The 21,765-nt window shown below is 45.5% G+C and overlaps 2 protein-coding genes across 3 annotated transcripts in view; both read right to left on the bottom strand.

The window, feature by feature from the left end:
• C2H4orf19 (chromosome 2 C4orf19 homolog) overlaps window positions 1–3,397 on the bottom strand; it is an 89,283-nt gene extending 85,886 nt beyond the window's left edge. The window contains exon 1 of the mRNA XM_032334065.1: window positions 3,267–3,397. The gene's annotated coding sequence lies outside the window, so the exon portion shown is untranslated. The remainder of the gene's footprint in view (window positions 1–3,266) is intronic.
• A 3,425-nt stretch (window positions 3,398–6,822) lies between these two features.
• The window catches only part of NWD2 (NACHT and WD repeat domain containing 2), a 183,543-nt gene continuing 168,600 nt past the window's right edge, over window positions 6,823–21,765 (bottom strand). For both annotated transcript variants that reach the window (XM_032334063.1, XM_032334064.1), the window contains 2 exons: window positions 19,419–20,008; window positions 6,823–12,954 (listed from right to left, as the gene is read on the bottom strand). In XM_032334063.1, coding sequence (XP_032189954.1) covers window positions 9,022–12,954; window positions 19,419–20,008 — 4,523 coding nt within the window. In that variant the 3' untranslated portion in view covers window positions 6,823–9,021. The remainder of the gene's footprint in view (window positions 12,955–19,418; window positions 20,009–21,765) is intronic.

Raw genomic sequence — 21,765 nt, 5'->3', positions numbered from 1 at the left:
ATGCATTTAAGTCTGCGTGAAGCAGCGCTGGGTTGTTGAAAGTGAGAACTATACTTGGCTCATTCTTTATCAACACCTTTCCCGGTGACAGAAACAAAGGGCATGCAGCCCGAGAGTAACATCCGTAGAAGGGAAAGCACGTGGCAGGCAGCTACCTGCCTGCAACAGATGTGTTTTGGAAAAGACATGGAAATCAACTGCAGAGACTTGAGTCACCCCCATATTATCTTGGCTTGATGTCCCCAATAACTTTGTCCTGCTAAGTACCTTCAGAATCAATTCACTTCTCACTCCCCTCTCGGGTGGAGCGTTACAGCAGCTGCCTTGCTGGGATCTTTCCCATTTCAGTCTTCTCATCACAGCCAGAGAGAACTTTCTAAAAACAGAGCTGCTCTGCCTAAAATGCTCCGCTGGCTTATCTGAAGATGGCAAGGTCCCTGAAGGCAAGGACGGTGCCCCTGGCACCCCACTGAATGTGTGTCTGATTATCTCTGGCCTTACAAACTTGCTGTCTCCAAGGTCAGGGAAGGGTTTCCCTTCATTTCAGAGAGCCACGTGTCCACTGAGTAGAACGGAATTTGCTGCTCGGGGTAAAATTTGAGACCTACTCCTTTTTCTTTTAATATTTGCTACAGCTCAGGAACACCTTTCCCAAGATGCTGGATCACACTGAGCTAGTGTTTTCACTTCTCATAAATATCTGCTTCAGGACACATGTTCACCTGATGGCTATATTAAGTCTTAGGATAGGGTCTTTTTTTTTTTTTAATTTAAAGATTTTACTTATTAGAGAGAGAGAATGTACATGAACAGCAGGGGAGAGGGGAAGAGGGAGAAGCAGACTCCCCGCTGAGCAGGGAGCCCAACATGGGGCTTGATTGCAGGACCCTGAAATCATGACCTGAGCCAAAGGCAGATGCTTAACAGATTGAGCCCCCCAGGTGTGGTGTCCCAGGATAGGGTCATTTTGATGATATATAGTGCTTTCGAAGATTCCAAACTCTATGGGACCAGGATATTCTCAGGTGAAAAGGGAGTGTGAGTAGATAACAGATTTCATTTTCATGTCATTCTCTTACAACAGTATTCAGGTGCTGATCACATTAAGAAAGGCTACAACTGGGTGAACCATCTGACCTGCAGATGGGTGACAGTCCAAGTCTATCCTCCCCTAGGATGAGTCCATTGACTCTTCTTTTCTAGGTATCTAGAAAGTCTACCTGCAACCAGATAATCAATCTAATGACCCACACCCTCGCACCAAAAAAAAAAAAAAAAAAAAAAGGAGGAGCTAGCTACTATTTAACCAAGACCTCAAAAGAACCCAAGATTCAGGGTTACTGGAAACATTGTGAAAACAGAGGAATTTGGAAGGCCAGGTGGAGGAAACCCAGCTACTGGGAGACTGGAATCCCTTCCAAGCTCAGTAAATGGGCTCTTGAGGGCCCAAAGGCAGGGCAGTTCCAGGAGGAAGGAAGTCAAGTATCTGCACTGCCCTTTGGCTGGGATGTGGTTCTGGCCAGAACTTGGCTAGGTTGTGTTTCCAAGCTCAGAAAGACATGAGGTGGGAAGTCAGGATAATCATTCCATTTTTCGGCTATTGAACATACTTACATGACCTGCAAGTTTCTATCTGGTTTTAATCTAGATATTCACAAGCTCTAGAACATTGCAAAGATGTCACTGGAAATGGAAACCTTTAGAGCCATTAAGGACCAGGCCCTGGGGCCAGATGTGATGAGACAGGCACTTATCACGTACTTGCCGAACAGACAGAGCAGGACCAGGATGAACACGGAGTGAGCAAAGAAGAGAAATAAGTCCAACCCCACCTCCTCTATTCATCATGTCTGTTCCATTCCTGTTCTGTGATCAAGGCAGCTTCCTATATCTGATTCTTCACACGTTACGGAAGTATAAAGAACCCCAGAGTCCCACTTAGCCTTAAGAGCTTCAAAGCGCAGTTTCAAAGACCTGCCTCACGACCGCTGAGGTGTTCTATAGATACTGATGTGCAGCATCAGAACCTTAACATCTGTCTCCTTAAAATATTAACCGGAGGATTAGATGTGCGTATAAGTGGAACATTTTTGTGGGAATAAACAAAATTTATTGTGTTTAAAAGAAGCCACCACTTTCTATTTCTTTCTGATTCAACTCTCAAATGTTTCTCATCTTTTCTACAGCCTTGCTCCTCACAACAGTGTGGGTACAGCCCACCCAGGACACTCATAAGCCGTGTGAAAAGCGCCACCAGTAATTCTCACCGAGACAGGAAAAAAATAAAACACGCTATTCTTTAATGATCTGAACCACCTCCTGGAACACTGACTTCCTCTAAATTCACTGGGCAAAAGTCTATACCACAATGGAAAATAAAATGTACTAAGTTACTAAAGGGAGTTTTTGTTTTATTTTTGAGGTTAATTACAGTCCTGGAGTGGGGGGAAGAAGTCCCACTGATTTAAAAATCTGTCTTGTATCACTGGAAAAATTCTTCAGTGGTGGTTTGTGAAAATCTCACCTCATCAGGGCTGCCAAGGTCAAATGAGACCCAAGCAATCGACCCGGGAGATGCTTGCCTAATTGTTAAATATTCAACAAACAATTTGTGACCATTTAACAGTTTGCACCTGATACGCTCCTTCAACACGTGCAGCTTCCTACCGCTGCACCCTCCCCGCCCCACCCCTTCCCACCAGCGCCACCCAGGGCGCCAGCACCCACCAGAGCAAATCCTGGGACCCAAGGACATTTCAAAGAAACAGCGGCGGTCAGCATTCCATTTCCGTTTTATTCGAAAACGCTCAGATGTTTAAAAATGGGGGAGGGGGACACTTAGAAATAAGGGACAATCTCTTGCAGTTTTTCCAACTCAAGTTCTCCGGCGCTGCTGAAAGTTCATTAATTAGGGATTTAAACCAGAACTGTTTCATACACCACGGAGATGCCAGCTTTCCCAACTGTCCTGGTGTTGAGTTTGGGGCATTCGTAGAAGTCCCGCCCGCGCCCGCCGTCCCCCCTTCCCGCACCCCGTGGGCGCTGGATCTGGCCTCCCTTTCCGTGCCTTTGTTGAATTCCGTGACTTTTCCGAAGTAATCAAACTGAGCCCTGCCTCGCCCCATTTTCACCCCCTCTGTCAGAAGGAAGTAAAGAAATAAAAACGACCTGCGAGAAAGTGGGGGGAAACAGTGTCCCCAAGCCAAGCGGGGCAGGAGGCAAGCCCGCGACGGGGTCGGACGCGCGCGGCGAGGGACGGTCCCTACCTGGGGCCGGGCGGCTGCGGCGGCGGCGGCGGCGGCGGCGGGGTCGCGGCGCCCATGGCTTCGCCGGCCTCGGGCGGCCGCGCCGGGACACACCAGCGGCTCCGCGCAGCCGGGAGCCCGCCGCGCTCGCAGCGGCCGCCCCGGCGCAGTCATTGGGCCGGCGCGTCACGTGGCGCGGCCGGCGGGCGAGCCTCCCCGGCACGCGTAACCCTTTACCTGCGCGCCCCGCGCGCGGGGAGCCCCCGGCCGTGCGACCCTTGGAGCCGGGCTGGCCCTCTCCGAGCAGCCACGGCCGGGGCTTGTGCCCACCGTCTGCCCGTGCCGGGACGCGTCTGGGCGCCTACTTCTCTGTCCTGCTGGAAGGAGAGGGGAGACTGCTCTGCTTCGGGACGTTAGTGTGGGAGATGCGGAAATTTGGCCCCGGGTAAAAAGATCTGTACCCCTTCACCCCGTATTTTTGTGTTTGGGGTTCCAGACTCTTCCGTTTCGACCTGGTGGTGTGCGCTATCGCCTGCCCGCGCTCTCCGAGTAGAGAGAGGGTCGGGGACACCGTGCGGACGCTGTCGTGCTGAAACTCCCAGGGAAGTTGCACACACTCGCCTCGCCTGCACACTCGAGACCACAATGGGAGCTCGACGAGGTCCTGCTTCTCCCGCCCCCACTTCCCTCTCTTTTCCTGGGCTGTTGGAACCCCGGCTGCAACACCGTGTCCACACCTCCGGAGCTCCACGCCCCTCCTTGCTGCAGTGCGCGCACTTCAGGAGGGTAGCGAGCTGGTGGCTTTACCCGAAAATACTGCTTAGGTGTCGCAAGTTCTTGTCACCCGTGTTCCCAAGCTGGGGATTGACAGGAAAATGTGTTGAGCAACTGCGCCATCTAGCTTACCCTCTTCTCTCCCCTTCCAGTTATCCAGGGAGAGTGAGGATAAAACAGGGGAATAGGACAGTATTATTTAAAGACGGACATAATGTCCTTAGTTTCTAACGGGCCCACTTTAGGGATTCCAGCTCCATTTACACATCTATCACCTTTTACGGGAGCAAACTCATGTTTTTGGGCATCTTGCTAGTCTCGTAGTAGCTGCATGCTTTAAAATGATAGATTTAGAGGAAACTTACATGCTAGTTTACATCATTTTCTGGTAAAATCCTTTGTCACAATAAAGAAGTTGTCGTGTCCAACTTCTAGTGGATGCTTTAGTAACGCCCACAGAATACCGATACGTTTATCAGTTAAGTTACTCTGACCAAAAACACATTGGTATTTATCTTAGGTTTTGAAGTGTGGTTCCCAGGCTAGTGGAATCAGCTTCATCTGGAGGGATTCAATAAAAATGCAGATTTTGGAGGCTCTACCCCAGACATACAGATTCTGAAATCATTGGGGATAGGGAGGGTGAAGCAATCCGTGTTCTGCGGAATGATGCACACTCCAGTTTGAGAACCATTGCTCTGAATATGCTGAAGCAGCTGGCTGGGTTACCTTCATCTCTCAAAGGCAGGGATTCTGTAAAGCCGGAGGTGGTGGTGTTATTGGGAATCTTAAATTAGGTGTTATATAATTTGTCATATTGTTACACTGAAAGAAACCCCCAACATGTCCATATGTGTGTTATCTCTACTCCATGCAGATCATGTGGAATGCCAAATGCAGCTGCGAAAGGACCCTTGTGAAAAACACAGAAGGAAAAAATCCATGGTTTCTGGATGCACGTGGGAGTGAAACACCATGATTCAGTGAGTGTTTTAGGTGTGTTTGTGTTTTCATTGGCATATAAATCGTTCCAACTGATGAGTCAGGGAAGATAGGAAAACTAATTTGCTTGAGCGGATTTGTCAATAGACTTCTAAATTTGTCCATGTGGTTCTTAAAAAGAAACCCCACAATTTTAAAAAATATATGACATTCGCTGAGTTCGAGAGTTTCATGCTGTATGGATTGAACCAGCCAGGCGCCCCCAGAATCAAGTTTAAAAAGCCAACATAGCTTCCAAAGTCATCCATAGGATATGTTGACTCTCCCTGTTCCCTGTTTGTCCTCACGCAGCTTCCTTCACCTGCGATGTCTTTTTGACATTCTGACAGCTAAGTGCCATTTGTCCTCCAAGCCTCCACTGTCCCCTCCTCTTGGCCATTCTTTTTGAATCCCAGTTCCAGTTAGTTGCTCCTCTGCAGTGTAGTCTCAGCATGTGCCTTTCACTTTTATTAACAACTTTTTTTTTTTTTAAACTACAGTCTGTCTTACATCTAATTTAGTTGCGTCTCCTTTAGGATTGTAGGATTCTGGAGGGCAGAGGTTGTTTGTGACTCACTTTCAGATCATCCTAGGGCATAAGCACAAGGCCTTGGACAAAGCAAACACACGGTATTTGTTGCATTCCTGACCCTGGGAAAGAAGATATTTAAATTTGTTAAACAACAAACTCCATGTGTATGAAATGCTTTTATGCAAGCAGTGACGATCTATTTTCTCGGACCTGAAAGAGAAGACTTAACCTTCAGCCTAAAGGATTTAGATTAGAATCCAAGAAGGAATTCCCAGCATGGGTAGTAGAATTAAGGAAAATTTCCAAGGGGGAATAAACTCTAAACAGAAATACGTCTCAGCCACATAAAGATGAAACCAGGTAGATAATTTCTTCTATTTTTTTCTTAATGTCTTGATTTTAAGTTTCTCTGAGAATAGTTATTTCATGAAACTGGATATAAAGTTTTCATCTGATTATTTCCTAGTTATCCTCACATAAGTTCTTCATTGCTAACTTGTTTAAAAATGTTTTTTGTGAGTGTGTGTGTGTGTATGTGAAAGAGGATTCTCAATTCCCAGAGGCAAGAAATGGAAAAAGGTGCCTGTGGAAGGAAGATCCCCCGTTGTCCTACCCTCTTACCTGGAGGCAGTTTGTGAGCAGGACGATTCCTTGCTTATAATTCTTCCTACCTTGGCTCCAAGCCCCAGAAGGGTGCACACTGTCCTTGCACTTACCCATAAAACATGTTTCCTATCTGTTTTCCTGCTAAGACTGTGAAATCCTAGAAGGCACAAGCTACTTTACTAACCTTTGCATTCCTGGCAAAATGCGTGACCCAATAACTTTGCTAAATGAATACATCCACACTCTTGGTTTACTTGTACCTCCTGGAAGTTTGCAAAGCCCTCTGGTGATCTTTAGAGCCTCGCCTCGTCTCTAACCTGCAAGTTGGAAAACATTTTGTAGGCCATTATCAGAAAGTGCCTACGGGATACTCAGTGCTATATTTTGTGTGTTTTGGGAAAGGTAACAAACAGCACATTGATGGTATATTGAAAATCCTATTCAGTGATTCCCCCTGGGCCTCTGTTTCTAGGTTTTTACATCTATGAATTTGAAATACCAACAGTACCTACCTCATAAGGCTGTTGTGAAGATTACACGGCTTAGTACATACAAAGCTCCAAAGCTTTGTATATACTATACACCAAAGCTCTCGTGTATAGTAAGCATATTATTATTATTATTATTATTATTTCTGAAAATCCCTACACTTGCAAAAGTTGGGGAGGAAAAACGCCACGGAAATCTTAGTTTACCTTTTATTCATACAAACAATACATACACAAGACTGTTCATTGTTTGAAGACGGCAATAATTTTCTAGTGTAACAACTCTGTAACAAAATTTAACTAAATGTAACATTTATGAAAATATAAATCTCTGATTGGGTAATTCTTCCCAACAATACAAAGTTTACATAAAAACATTCAATATGAGCTATCAGTTGCAAACAAGTTAGGAAAAATCATTCGTCACTTGTTAAACTCTATTGGCTGTTACATAGAATATTCACACACTACATTTAATCCATCTAGGCATTTAATTCTTAGAAATGTGCGGCATGGAGGTCCAACTGATAAGGACAGGAATAGGAATGTGTTGCCTCAGAAGAACTAAAGAAGAAAAAAAAAAGCACTGACTCATACAACTCCAGGTGATCTCTACATGGGCTGGGACTTCGCCGGGCTACCCCCCTTTCTGGCTGGTAGCTGGACCAGGAGGAAGATCCTGAAAAAAAGTCTTCGACCGCGGAGTGGGGTGTTTATGTCTGAATCCCGTCTCTGTGTGCTTACACGTCAACTTGCTTTCCAAAGTGAAATGCAATGAGCTTGCATTCCTTTTGGATCCGCTCACTTTTCTTCTCCATTTGCAAAAACAATCAAGATGTCGCTGTCTTTTTTCTCACATTCCTCCCCAACATCCCTATTAGGGCTAGAGCAAAAGCTCTCACACCCTTTATCTCGCCGCTGAAGATCTGCCTGCGGATGCGTGGTGAGTTCATGGCGGAGATGGGCTGAGAGCGCATCAGTTCCTTGGTCCTCATTCTGCCGCCGCAAGTCACTTTCCCGTCACTTTCAAAGCAACTGAGCACTGCTGATACCCTTCTAAAACTCATCCAAGGACAGGCCATGTGGAGGCTATGGAAGGAAGAAAATCACTTTCCCCCTTCTGGGATGTGGTATTTTCTTTTAAGTAGGTGAAGTAGTGTTTAAAAAGTATTTAAGACTATAAAGGCCCCGGGGAGCCCTCCAGCAGAAAGGGTGACAGAGGAAAAAGCCTACATATAGAGGGGGGAAGTAAGAAAGTGATTACAAACAGGGACAAGAAGGAACCTTTGGACACCCTTAAGATTTGGGGAATAGTTTAGCACAAAGACAGGCATGTTCAGCTTGTCCCCGAATATTTGGTCGTATGTCTGCATTTTCCACAGGAGATAGGAGGAATGAGAGTAAGGCAGATGTCTTCAGTATTTCATAGATGGCGTGTCACGAAAGCTTTCTCTCTGTTAAGATTTACTGCAGGGATTGAGGAAATAATGGATGCTTCCATACGACTGACTGAATAGCCCAGACTTTTGTTAGTACAGTGATGGAGATGAACAGATGTCTTGACCAACTTTATAATGCCCTTTCTATAATTCCACTTAAACGCCCAGCACAAATAGGCATTTCAGAAAGACAGGAAAAGATTGTGGTTTCTCATTAAATGTGTTTCTTTCGCCGTCCAGGACGTAGTTTAAAAATCGTATGTTCCATTATACAGAAACCCTTGCATGTGACTGTCTCAACTGTATCTTAATGAAGACTGACGGCGTGCTCAGTAGCCCTATGAGAGTGGTACTTAGTACTTGTGCCCAGTCCAATGCATGGCCTCACATTTCACGTCCTTTCTCCTGGGAAACTTAGGGATGCAAGGGAGCATTTTTGTTACGTGATTTTGCACCTTTGACCTCCCATCTGCAGACTGGGTTTACACAGTTGTCAGGATTGTAAAATGTAAGGAGAGATTAAGGCTGTGTTTACTTATGGCCACACAATCATTGGAGGTCAAACGGCTCTTTCATGTTTGCAATTCCAGACGATTTCTGTAGCACTCATTCCAGTCCGAGGGGTCTGTCTACGGTTCTAGCCTCCGTCATCCAAGCCCATGGAATGAGTTACGCTGCTGCTTCCCACCCAGCAAACGTAAAAAATATCCAGTCAAACACCCCTTGTAGAAATTCTCTGTCAAGGTGTCATTCCTGGATTAATGTTGACAAAAAGAGCCAACTCAAAACCGATTTCGTGTTTGTCTTTTTGGCGAGCATGTGAATGCTGGAACTCCAGCATCTTTCCTGTCTTTAAAGAAAGGAGTAGTTTATCATTTGGGAGACAGAAGATCCTTATTTTTTTCTTCCTTCTGTGTGTGTATCGTGCCTGTCTGCTGAGCGAGAAGAATGTTTTGTCAGTTGTCAGGGGTGTAGCTGTGGCCCCTGGGCTCCAGGGCTGAGCCTACCCGGTCATAGCAAGGGTTGTGTTTCTTGGATGGCGTCGCCTCGTTGGGCTCAGAGGAGTCGCTCACCGTGATGGGACTGTCTCTCGCAAAGACCTCAGTAGACTCTCTCCATAAGCAGTCCACAGACACCTTGAAACAGTAACTACTGCACTTTGGCCTGGATGCCTGTGTCGCGTTGTTGAAAATCTGTCTGCTGTTTGAAGTGGCGATTTTAATTTTCAGTGCGGCGTCTACGCGGTCCACCACTGTGTATATCCCTATGCTCCCGTCGTCAAAACCCACTATGATGTTGAGGTGCCTCTGTGAGAGGGCAAGAAAAGTTGGTGTTTTGTAAAGGGAACAAGCACCGATATTTTTGCCATCGGCCAGTCTCATTACAATCAGACTGGATATCGCACCGTTTTCGTCCTCTTCCTCCCCGTTTCGGAAACAAATGTACACCAGGTAGCGACCGTCTCGAGACAGCCTCTGCCTCCAGATGACCCCAGAGGCGTGGACCACCCGTAGTTTACCGCTGTGTAAGTCCAGCACATTGATATTCTCGTCTCCCCTGGATATAATGCCTAGCTTGCCATTGGGAGAGATCTCGAAATCCTCCAGATTTTTCAAGAAGTTGTTCGGAAGCTGCACACGGCGACAGATGACTTCATCTGTCAGACTCCAAATATTCACTGTCTCGGCTGACGTGATAAACACGATGATGTCAGGGCAGTCGGGGATCAGCTTAAAATTCACGATGGTGGTGCCGTCTTCGCAGCAGAATTTCTTGGTGATGCTGCCCGTCCAGAGACTGACGGCCAGCACTTTGCTCTGGGTCATGCCCACCACAAAGGTATTTGCTGAGGTTATAAAGGCATTCTGCAAAGTGGTCAGAATGTTACACACCCTGTGGCCTGTGGCCAGTCTCCAGACCCTGGAGGCATTTTCCTCACAGAGAGAGACCACAAACTGGTCATTGTGGGTGATCAGGAGCTGAGATATTCTCTGCCCGTTAATTCGGAAGAGGTTCTCGCCGCTGCTGGTGTGCCAGACGTACTGACTGCTTTTGTCATCTGACGTCACCATGACGTCTCCAGAGGACGTCAGCACGCAGTGCTCGACTATCCCTTCGTGCTTGAACACTGCCTCAAGGAAGCCGCTGCTGAAGTTCCACTTGTGGACACAATCCGAGCCATCGAGGGAATAAATGATTTCCCCTCTGGCGGGTAACACCAGGCTTTGGATGGGTTTCCCAGTCTTATCTATGTTGGACATGGCGGTGATGATGTCTATATCCCAGATGGAAAGAACACCACTGGTTGACAAAGAGAGCAGCATATTGTGGTGACTGGATTTCACCAGCTTGACTATGGTACCTGAGATTTCCTGTAAGCTCGCCATGCATTGCCCGGTGTCCCGCCTCCAAAAAAACACAGCTGAGGTATTTTCCATGGTCGCGATGATGCAGTCCCCATTTTTGGACAGCACGGCAGATATAAAACGTTCGTTGTGCTTAGCTCTGAACTTCTCGGCCACCTTCCACATGCCGGTATCTAAGAGCTCGATGCTGAGGGCTTTACAGATCAGAATCGCATTTTGGTCCTCCGAGAGTTCCACGCTGACCACCTCGCTGTCTTCTCTTCGGCAGTCGAAGTCGTCAGTCAGCTGGGGATTGGAAATGTCCTCAGTATTCCAAACCGAGAGGCTTCCCTCGCTGTCCACCATTACCATCTCTTGAGCCGTGTCCAAGATGAGAAGGAACTTCACAAACCCACCGGAAAATTCAGAAGTCACCGTGCATAACTTTTCTCCACTCCCTAAATGAAATATGGTGGTGGTGTTCAGGTACTGTCCACAGAAAGCATACATGCCATCCAGAGAGCACTGGACACAGGTCACTTCGTACCAACAGTGGAACTGGTAAAGGGGCCACCCGTAGAGCAGATCGATGACGGTGACATCTTTGCTGGCTTCAAGCCAAGCCAGGGCGTGGTTGACAGACAAGGTAAACCCATTGATGTAGGTGGAGCTGCTTCCGTGCTTGGTGCCTTTGATTTCCACTTCAGACAGAAGACACGAATTTACATTGTCGTAAATCAGCAAGGTGTTATTTGTTGTGGCCACCACAAGATACTTTTCGTCACTGGTGAGTTTCATGCCCAGGATGACAGACTGGGCTGTAGTGATCTGCCGGAGGAGTTGACGGGTTTCCACATCCCAGGTGCTGATGGAGCCGTTCTCTAGAGCTGTGAGGACTGTACTGGGGTTACAGGTAGGCAGAATCTCGGTGACATGCAGGTGACTAGAGGACAAGGGGAGACGTTCCGGGCTATAAGTCACATCCATGGATGAGTGTAATGGCACAATGGAGCAATATTTGGGCCCATCTTTGTCACATTCTAAAAGGAGATGTCTGAGTTTGGGCAGGGAACTTACAACAGGCAGCAGCCTTTGTTGAAGCTCTGCGGAAAGCGAGCCCGGAAACGCAGTGACCTTGGTTTTGATGCCGCGGAGAGTGCTAGCCAAGAACTTCAGCTCCTTCTCTTGCGAGTAGTTGTAAGCCAGCTCGATATCTGTAAGCACTTTGTCGAACTGGCCAATTTTGATCATGGTGTAAAGCCAGCTGAAGTTCATGATGATCCCGTAAAGCAGGTCATCGGTTTTTCCACACCTTGTCAGGTGGTGCAAGAGCTCAGACATTTTCCGATGATTGACGAAGAAGATGTCAGGCTCCAGTGGATTACACTGGAAAACCCAGGGCTGGTCTGGAGCCTGCCTATCAAAGGAAGCCTGTTCCATGAAGTGCTTCTCTTCCTCAAGCAAGCTTTTGCTCTCCAAGTCAAGGCAGCCATTCAAGTAGGGGTCCTCAAGGCAGAAAGCTTTCCTCCTGCCCCCTGACCAGACTCCCAGAAAGTAATCTGCCAGGATGGCATGCATTTCACGCAGGTCACCATCGTCCTGCAGATACAACTTCTGGGCTATGAGCTGCAGGTGTCTATTGGCCCAGACCAGGAGTGTGACGTTTTTCACATGTCTTTCTATTAAGTATCCACTGAGACCATCCTTGAGCCTTGCAATGTACAGATAAGGTACTCTCAGGGGATTGCTGGGCCTGGAGTTCTCATTGAGCTCATTCATCACACTGTTGTCTAGGGCCAACACATCCTCCAGTTCCATTTCACTCAAACCCATTTTGGCCATGGTGATGTAACCAAGAGCCCTGGAGACCAGTTTCTGACCACACTTCTTCTCCAAGGACCAGAAGAGCTGCTCTATACTTTCGTGAACTGTGACACAGAGGGAGGATTCATCAACATCTTTGTGTGATCTCCAGTGTCTCACCTCCCTAAAGGTCAGGTTCACAAACATGGGCAGCGTGCACTTGGAGAATGCGTTGTTCACGTAAATCTGTTGGCCTGATGTGACCTTCCTTTTGACCCGCAGCAGCTGGTGTTTGAGGACCTGGCTGCACATCTTCCTGTCCCGGGGAATCAGCTCGATGTAGTTGGCTTCCTCATGGATAAGGCACCTCAGTTTCTGCAGGATCCCATGTCTGTTAGGCAGTGTGGACAGGACTATTCGTACGAAGCGGGGAAGATGAGCTGGGAGCCACCAAAGCTTCCTGGCCTCGTCACTCTCTGAGAGCTGCTCTAGGGCATCAAATATTATTACTAGAGGTCTCTGCAATGAAGACTCATTCAAAAGATTTATAAACAAGTCACGGAGGTCATGGATCTTCTTAGGGTAGCTTTGAACCAGACACCGGTAGTTGACTGCTAATTGTTCACAAACGCTTAGAAGGAGAGTCTTAAGGTCAGTACTCATATCTGTGGTACCTAGAAATCTCATGACGACTACTGGGTCAGATTCTGGTCCTGTGTCTTCATGTAGCCAGCCATAGGCCTGAAACATAAAGGTAGTGTTTAGAACGGTAATATATGTTCACATGGTTGCGTACAACAGCATTTCCTCCCTCCAGGGGTCAGACTTCTGGTAACCCTGACCTTGCAGACAGTGGCCTAGAACCAGAAACTAGGCACACCTGAGAAGATCAAAGAGCTGTCACAAAGCTCATGCACTAAGATCTATAGGCGAGGCTGTCACGATCACTCTACTGAAGGTATGAAATAGCGATAATAGTCTTATTCAATCCCAAGGCAGCACTTAGCTTGTTACAAAGAATTTCATAAACAGTGAATCTGCATATCTAGTATGGTCAGGTTTTCATCACTGAATCCTGTTTCCTGGCATGGTGGTTGGCTCACAATAGATGCTTAATAAGTATTTGTTTAATGAATAGAATAAGTAGAGATTTACACATTTACACATTACACATTACACATTTACACATTTATGCATTATATGGAGTCAAATGTCTTCACTAATTGAGATCCCATAGGGCTGATCAAATTCTTAGCTAATTAGAATGTGATTAAAAAAAATAGTACTAAAATACTGAATAGAATCCTTAATGACCCAGAGACATTTTCCTATATTGTGGTGCTATAGGGTTATCTTCTTGATTACTCATTGTTGTAAAGATCTATATAATGCTGACTAAAACTTTAAGCCTTGTGTTTTATGACAGCTCATGACTTATCTACAGTCAGTTATTAGTCTTCACATTATCTCTAGGTGGGGCAGATGGGATTATAGCACAATTTAACAGAAGAGGAAACCAGTGCACGCGGATAAATGACTTGCTCAGAGTTAAGTGGTTACCAAGAGACAAAGCTGGAGGTTTTTTTTTCCCCTCAAACTGCAGAGCGAAGGAGATAACATATATAAGGGGGCTGTTAAATTTAGAATTTCTCTGGCAGGAAAGGCAAGGACAAGAAGGGATATGATCAAAGTATATATATAAAAAAAAATCCCAAAGTCTATTTTTAGGGAGATAATGTCTTTCAGTAATCCTTGGAATTCACCAAGGATACTGCTTAAGAAAGGACGCAGTTTATACATGAGGAAGTAAGTTTATGAAACTTGGTTCCTCAAGGTTTAGTTCAGGTTAAGGCATGAATAAGTTTAGGAAAAGGATGTCAGTTTCCGAATGAGCTATTAAGGGAAAGGAGCAATTAACTGTTTAGTCCCATACCTTGAAGCCCATGTGGAGGAAGTTAATCCTGCCATCCTACTACAACTGTCTGACAGTGGCAAATCAGAAACAGAACACGATATTTTGTCCCTGTGTGGCTTGCTTCTGATGATGATATGTATTGCCCTCTCTCCTCCCACTCCCGTGTTGTTGAACATGTAGAGAGCGATCCTCCGATCATGAGCTCGTGTCCATGGAAATGCTAGGCACGCAGGAGATAACCTCGGATAAACACGAGCCATCTCTCTGCATTCCCACAAGGAACATGAAGTCACGAAGGGAGTACAGGTTGTTGTTGGCGGGACAGACATACCCCAGGAGAGAGGCGACTGGAGCAGAGGCAGGGGACCTAGGAACAGGTGAGGCTTCTTGTGGGACCAGAGTTCTGGAATGTGAATAGACACACTCTGGTGGCTGGATGAAATATCCAGAAGAGCGAGAGCTCAGAAAACCATTTTTCAAGTTGACCAACTCGACTGTCACCATGTCCTGCCCCTCAGGGACTGCTGATCCGTACTGGGATATCAGCACATTCCACATGATTCTGTACTTCCTGTGCTACTGCACATGGACTTGCATCACAGGGAATATTGTCAAGTCCAACAACATTTGCACCTCCAACCACTTTGCCCTTCCCTCTTCCAGAGGGAAAAAGCCCTAGAGTGAAGGTCAAATGCTCTACGTGGATGTTTTCTCATTAGATTTCAGCTCCTGTACGTGTGCTCCTCATACTGCTGTTGTCCTGTTGACCTGGAACATTCTAAAGTTGGAAGATTTACATACAAATTAGTGTTCACACACACACACACACACATAAACACACACACTTTATTTTGATGCAATATGGCCCCTAAATGTAACCTTGCCACTTGGTCTGGTGTTCCATTAAAAAAGAACTATGTCTTCTAACAACAGAAGAAACACAGTCTGTTAAGCGTTGGGCTCTTGGTTTCGGCTCAGGTCATGATCTCAGTGTCATGGGACTGAACCCTGTGTCCAGCTCCACAGTCTGTGCAGGGTCTGGTTTGGATTCTTTCTACCTCCTCCTCTCTCTTTCTCTCTCTCTCTCTCAAATAAATAATCTTAAAAAAAAAAAAAGGAAGAGTAGGAGGAGGGCGGAGGAGGAGAAGGAGGAAGACAAGAAGGAGAAGAAGAAGGAGAAGAAGAAGGAGGAGCAGGAGCAGGAGGAGGAGGAGCGGAGGAGGAAAAGGAAGGGGAAGAAGGGGAAAAAGGAAAAAAAGGGGAGGAAAACCCAGCAGCTGGGCTTGGCATATTAAGAAATGGTAAATTATTGAAGAGACTGTCTTTTTTCCACTGTATATTTTTTCCTGTTTTGTCGAAGATTAATTGACCATAGAGTTGAGCGTCCATATCTGGGCTCTCTACTCTGTTCCACTGGTCTATGTGTCTGTTTTGATGCCGGCACCATGAAGTCTTGGTGATCACAGCTTTGTAATAAAGCTTGAAATCAGGTAACGTGATGCCCCCAGCTTTATTTTTGTTTTTCAACATTTCCTTAGCGATTCGGGGTCTCTTCTGATTCCATACAAATTTTTGGATTATTTGCTCCAGCTCTTTGAAGAATACTGGTGGAATTTTGATCGGAATGGCATTAAAAGTATAGATTGCTCTAGGCAGTATAGACATTTTAACAATGTTTATTCTTCTGATCCAAGAGCATGGAATGGTCTTCCATCTTTTTGTATCTTCTTCAATTTCTTTCATGAGTGTTCTGTAGTTCCTCAAGTACAGATCCTTTACCTCTTTTGTTAGGTTTATTCCCAGGTATCTTATGGTTCTTGGTGCTATAGTAAATGGAACTGATTCTCTAATTTCCCTTTCTGTATTTTCATTGTTAGTGTATAAGAAAGCCACTGATTTCTGCACATTGACTTTGTATCCTGCCACGTTGCTGAATTGCTGTATGAGTTCTAGTAGTTTGGGGGTGGAGTCTTTTGGGTTTTCCATATAAAGAATCATGTCATCTGCGAAGAGAGAGAGTTTGACTTCTTCATTGCCAATTTGGATACCTTTTATTTCTCTTTGTTGTCTGATTGCTGTTGCTAGGACTTCTAATACTATGTTGAACAAGAGTGGTGAGAGTGGGCACCTGATCTCAACGGGAAGGCTGCAAGCTTTTTCCCATTGAGGATGATATTTGCTGTGGGTCTTTCATAGATAGATTTCATGAGGTTCAGGAATATTCCCTCTATCCCTATACTTTGAAGCGTTTTAATCAGGAACGGATGCTGGATTTTGTCAAATGTTTTTTCTGCATCAATTGAGAGGACCATGTGGTTCTTCTCTCTTCTCATATTAATTTGTCGTATCACATTGATTGATTTGTGAATGTTGAACCATCCTTGTAGCCCAGCCCACGGAATGGGAGAAGATATTTGCAAATGACAGTATAGACAAAATGTTGATATCCAGGATCTATAATGAACTCCTCAAACTCAACACACATGAAACAGACAAACATATCAAAAAATGGGCAGAAGATATGAACAAACACTTCTCCAATCAAGACATACAAATGGCTATCAGACACATGAAAAAATGTTCATCATCACTAGCCCTCAGGGAGATTCAAATTAAAACCACATTGATATAGCACCTTACACCAGTTAGAATGGCCAAAATTAACAAAACAGGAAACAACATGTGTTGGAGAGGATGTGGAGAAAGGGGAACCCTCTTACACTGTTGGTGGGAATGCAAGTTGGTGCAGCCTCTTTGGAGAACAGTGTGGAGATTCCTCAAGAAATTAAAAATAGAACTTCCCTATGACCCTGCAATTGCACTACTGGGTATTTACCCCAAAGATACAGATGTCATGAAAAGAAGGGCCATCTGTACCCCAATGTGTATAGCAGCAATGGCCACGGTCGCCAAACTATGGAAAGAACCAAGATGCCCTTCAACGGATGAATGGATAAGGAAGATGTGGTCCATATACGCTATGGAGAATTATGCCTCCATCAGAAAGGATGAATACCCAACTTTTGTAGCAACATGGACGGGACTGGAAGAGATTATGCTGAGTGAAATAAGTCAAGCAGAGAGAGTTATGGTTTCACTTATGTGTAGAGCATAACAAATATTATGGAGGACAAGGGGTGTTAGAGAGGAGAAGGGAGTTGGGGTAAATTGGAAGGGGAGGTGAATCATGAGAGACTATGGACTCTGAAAAACAGTCTGAGGGGTTTGAAGTGGCAGGGTGGGTGGGAGGTTGGGGTACCAGGTGGTGGGTATTATAGAGGGCACGGATTGCATGGAGCACTGGGTGTGGTGAAAAAATAATGAATACTGTTTTTCTGAAAATAAATAAATTAAAAAAAAAGAAATGGTAAATTAACTTTCCTGGGGACTTTCTTTCTTTCTTTCTTTTTTTTTTTTTTAAGATTTTATTTATTTATTTGACAGACAGAGATCACAAGTGGGCAAAGAGACAGGCAGAGAGAGAGAGGAGGAAGCAGGCTTCCTGCTGAGCAGAGAGCCCGATGTGGGGCTCTATCCCAGGACCCTGAGATCATGACCTGAGCCGAAGGCAGAGGCTTAATCCACTGAGCCAACCAGCTGCCCCTCCTGGGGACTTTTTAAGAGTAAGTTTATACACCAGATTTTTGCCTGTGAGCTTACTTTGAAACCTAATCCCCACGTAAGGTACAGCACAGCGATCCCTGTTCTTGTCTTCAAGATGACCTCCCTGAGATTGTGATAGCACATGACGGATGACGAGAGTGTCTGTGGAGTTAAAGAAAGCTCTGTTCTCGAGAGAAGAACCACAGGAAGGACAATGTAGAGATTCTGAGGTAACACCAAGATAATAGAAACCATCAGACAGGGACGTCAGGTGCAAAAGGAGATTACAACGGAACTAGTTTAGTCCAGTTTAGGCTGACATGCCAAGACAAGAGACCCTACATTCCAGAGTGAGGTGCCACACAGCAGGCAAGATTTGTAAGGGAGTTGTGAAAACCAGTTTTGCTACCTTTAGTGGGACTAAAAAGGAGTTTCAAGAAGCCAAAAAAAAAAAAAAATTGGAGATTAGGGTGCCGTGGGTCATATCTGTTAACATCCACTCCCAAAGGGGAGGACTGAGCAATACCCTCACTTCTCACCTCAGGAAAGAGGCTTCAGTGGCCTACTGACAGGCCGACTGACATAGAGCTGGGGGGCCAGGGCAACGGATGTCCTCAGACACCTGAGAAATATGGAGGTTAGCTGACAAGGCTGGCTAGCTCTTTGGATAGAACAGGGGGTGGAGAAGTGTTCTTTCCCAGGGCGAAAAATACCCAAGTGCTTCCCATGTGACACATGTGGGCCACTGGCTAGACTGAGCTGATGGAGGTTTTGTTGGCTCTGTTTGCCCCAGGTCCCATCTGAGGGAGCTTGCTAGGCTGTGGATCTTGGCTGTGGATCTCTAGAAAGGTACTAGAAGTGTGTGGCTGGGTGTCTAGAAGTCATGGAAAGGACCAGCTAGCAAAAATTAAAAAATGCATCCCCCTGTGTTTGGGGAACTGTGGATAAAATAAGATGCTCAGTGAGGACAGGGCAGGAGAGATGGGAGGGGAAAGGATGTCCAGAAAACTAGAAAAAGGCCTCAGAAGAATTAGGAGGCAGCTTTAAACACCTGATGTGACCACAGACTGTGGAGTCTCGTTTTTACAACAGTATTGGTTATGTAAGAACTTTCTGGCCACCTTATCTTTCCTACTTCCCTGAAGCCATAACCCTAGGGCTGGGATGGGGGTGGGGGGAGGCGGGGGAAGTGCTATGTGGTGAAAGAAGGGGAAGATGACCACATCCTGATTTCCCAGGGCAGGTGCCTTGCTTATCGTGAGCCTCAGCTGCGGGAGAGAAATAGAAACTCGAGTTTTAATTATCCTCTTAGACCGGACAGACTGAATTGCTCAACTGTGAATGACTTCGTGTCCAGAGCGATAGGAGGGCTTGTCTTTGCTGAGAGGGATGAGAAGAGTTGTGAGATCTCCCCGAGTCCCCATCCAAATGGGAACTGGCCCCACAACATAAGTGTGACCAAGGAGAGAGAAAAATAAAGCTGTTCTCTTCACTGTACCCTATGGGCCTTATTCTTTCCGTAGGACCATTATACCAGCCTAAGAGAAACACTGAAGTCGCCTTTTCAGAAAGACTAATTATCATTCAGGTAGTAAACACAGGGATGGAAGTGAATTTTGAACCATTTGTCTTTTCCCCAAAAGGAAAGGATTTTTACAAATAAGCTTGTGAAAGAAAAGGCTCTCACCTTCTTCGCTACTTCGGCTAGCAGGAGCGTCTTCCCAGTGCACGGTCCGCCGTATATGACCAGAGGGTTGATGTGCCCAGTTTTGCTTGGCAGAACGTACTTGTGCACGATGTTGAGAGGTTCACATTTGTACTCATAGAAGGAGGCGTACGTCTTACACAATGAGGAATGCTGAAGGATTTCATCGTAGAGCGTGTCAGTTTCGGTGTCAAAATTCTGTTGGACGGTTGCCTGAATGATATCGATCATGTCCTCATAAAACTGTTTACCAAGTCCTTCTATGTAATGATTTTCTATTTCTTGGGAATAGCCCAGTTTCATGTCACAATGGGTAACAGACGTGTACACTCTGAGATTAGATGATGCGACGATAGTCGGGATAAATTCGTCCCTGAGTTTTATCAGTTTCTCTTGGGCTTCTGCGTCCCGCATCATCCTTGGTTCTGTTCCAGTGATATCCATGTACTTTCCCATCTCCGGGATTTTCACAAAACGCTCAATGTTAGCGATTTTCCGAATGTAGCAAACACACTTCTTCAGGAAGGCTGGAGTTTGCTTTCCTAGAGCAAAGTCAAACTCGTCCTCTATTGCTGAAAGAGAAAACGTGGGCAGGGGGTTGATTGTCTAGAACAAAGAAGCAGAGACCCGCACCCCCTGCACTTATCTCTCAAGTCGCCAGGGGGAGATGATTTTGCTCGCAGGGGGTAGCAGAATTTTTTGTAGATTAATTACTTAATTCCTTAATTTCCTATCTCTCTTTACCTAGACAGCCAGGAACCCAATGGGTTTTAATTAAAATTAATTTCCTCCCCAGTCAGAGGGAGAGCTTGAAAGCATAAGAAAGAAAGCATGCTGAATTTATAGTTGATTCTTTTAAGTTCCTGTTATGTTTCTCTGTCAGATTTAAGGGGTTCTAATAGCGAAGAGCAGGGACCTGCTGGGGCCAGGAAAGAATGAGGAAGAGGCCAAATGGCCTAGCTCGCTGACTTCTTCCTTGTCATTCTCTCCTTTACCATGTGGCTTCGCCATTTTGTTTGAGGGCACACTGTACCCCAGACAGACGTGTCTAGGGTTATATACAAGCACGCTCAACATTTGATCATGTTCTGATTAGTGATCAATCTGAATTATCCATATCACTGTTAAATTCCATTATATCCAGCAGAGCAGGTACAGAACAATGACGTAGTATGAAAATGCATTTCTTTGAAGATAAACCAGGTCATACAACACACTGGCTTCTACATAAGCAAATATACATCATTAATCACTGAGGCCCTATGAGAACATTTAAAATGGGAGCCTCAGTAACACAAACATTACTTGTGCATGATTTTATAGAGGAAATCCCCAAACCAGGCAAAGACCCTACCAAAAAGGAGAATTTCAGACCAATATCACTGATGAATATGGATGCTAAGATTCTCAACAAGATCCTAGCAAACAGGATCCAACAGCACATTTAAAAGATTATCCACCATGACCAGGTGGGATTCATCCCTGGGCTACAAGGATGGTTCAACATTCGCAAATCAATCAATGTGATAGAACAAATTAATATGAGAAGAGAGAAGAACCACATGGTCCTCTCAAATTGATGCAGAAAAAGCATTTATAGAGGAAAAATAAAAAGTAATAAATAATTAAACCAATGGCAATGAACTTTAAGGCATGCAGTCTTTTAAAACTGGCTGCCTTCCCTCATTCTCCCCCGATTTCCTTCAACCGGTTGGTCTTAACTGAGCATCTACTCTGTGCCAGGCATGCTGCTGGTTAGTCAGGATACAGTGGGGAGAGAAAACAGACAACCCTGAGGGGGAAAGCCTTTATGGCACTTCGAGTCCAGTGGAGGATGGTGGACCTGAAGCCCAGAGTCCCACAGATGGATGGATTATGAGTGCTTTCAGTCCCATGAAGGAGAATAACATGGCACAATGAAAGCAAACTATCAGGAGGGCTACCCCATTTGGAGAAGTCAGGGAAGGCTTTCCTAAGGAGGTGACTCGTAGGCAGTGATCTGATGGAAGAAGTGGGGTTGGGGTGGGCCCTGAATATGCCAGGACAGGCTGGCCAGAAACTGAAAACGTTTCAGTGTGCTGGCCTCAGCTCCAACATCAAACAAAACCCGGAACGTATGTGTATTCTCTACTGTGACTATTAAGGAAGGTGGGAACTGTATTTTTAAGTGGTGCCTTTTAGAACTCAAGAGATGATGATTTTTTTCGGGAATGATAGCCATCAATCAAAAGCAACAACTCTAGTAAAAACGATCTGTTTATAGCCATCAGCATGGAGGGAGCTGTGCCATAGTCATCAGTCCATGTTATGAAGGGTTTTGATGAGACAG

The sequence above is a fragment of the Mustela erminea genome, chromosome 2 (assembly GCF_009829155.1).
Source record: "Mustela erminea isolate mMusErm1 chromosome 2, mMusErm1.Pri, whole genome shotgun sequence".
NCBI lineage: Eukaryota > Metazoa > Chordata > Mammalia > Carnivora > Mustelidae > Mustela > Mustela erminea.
This window is presented reverse-complemented; position numbering and strand designations above follow the sequence as displayed.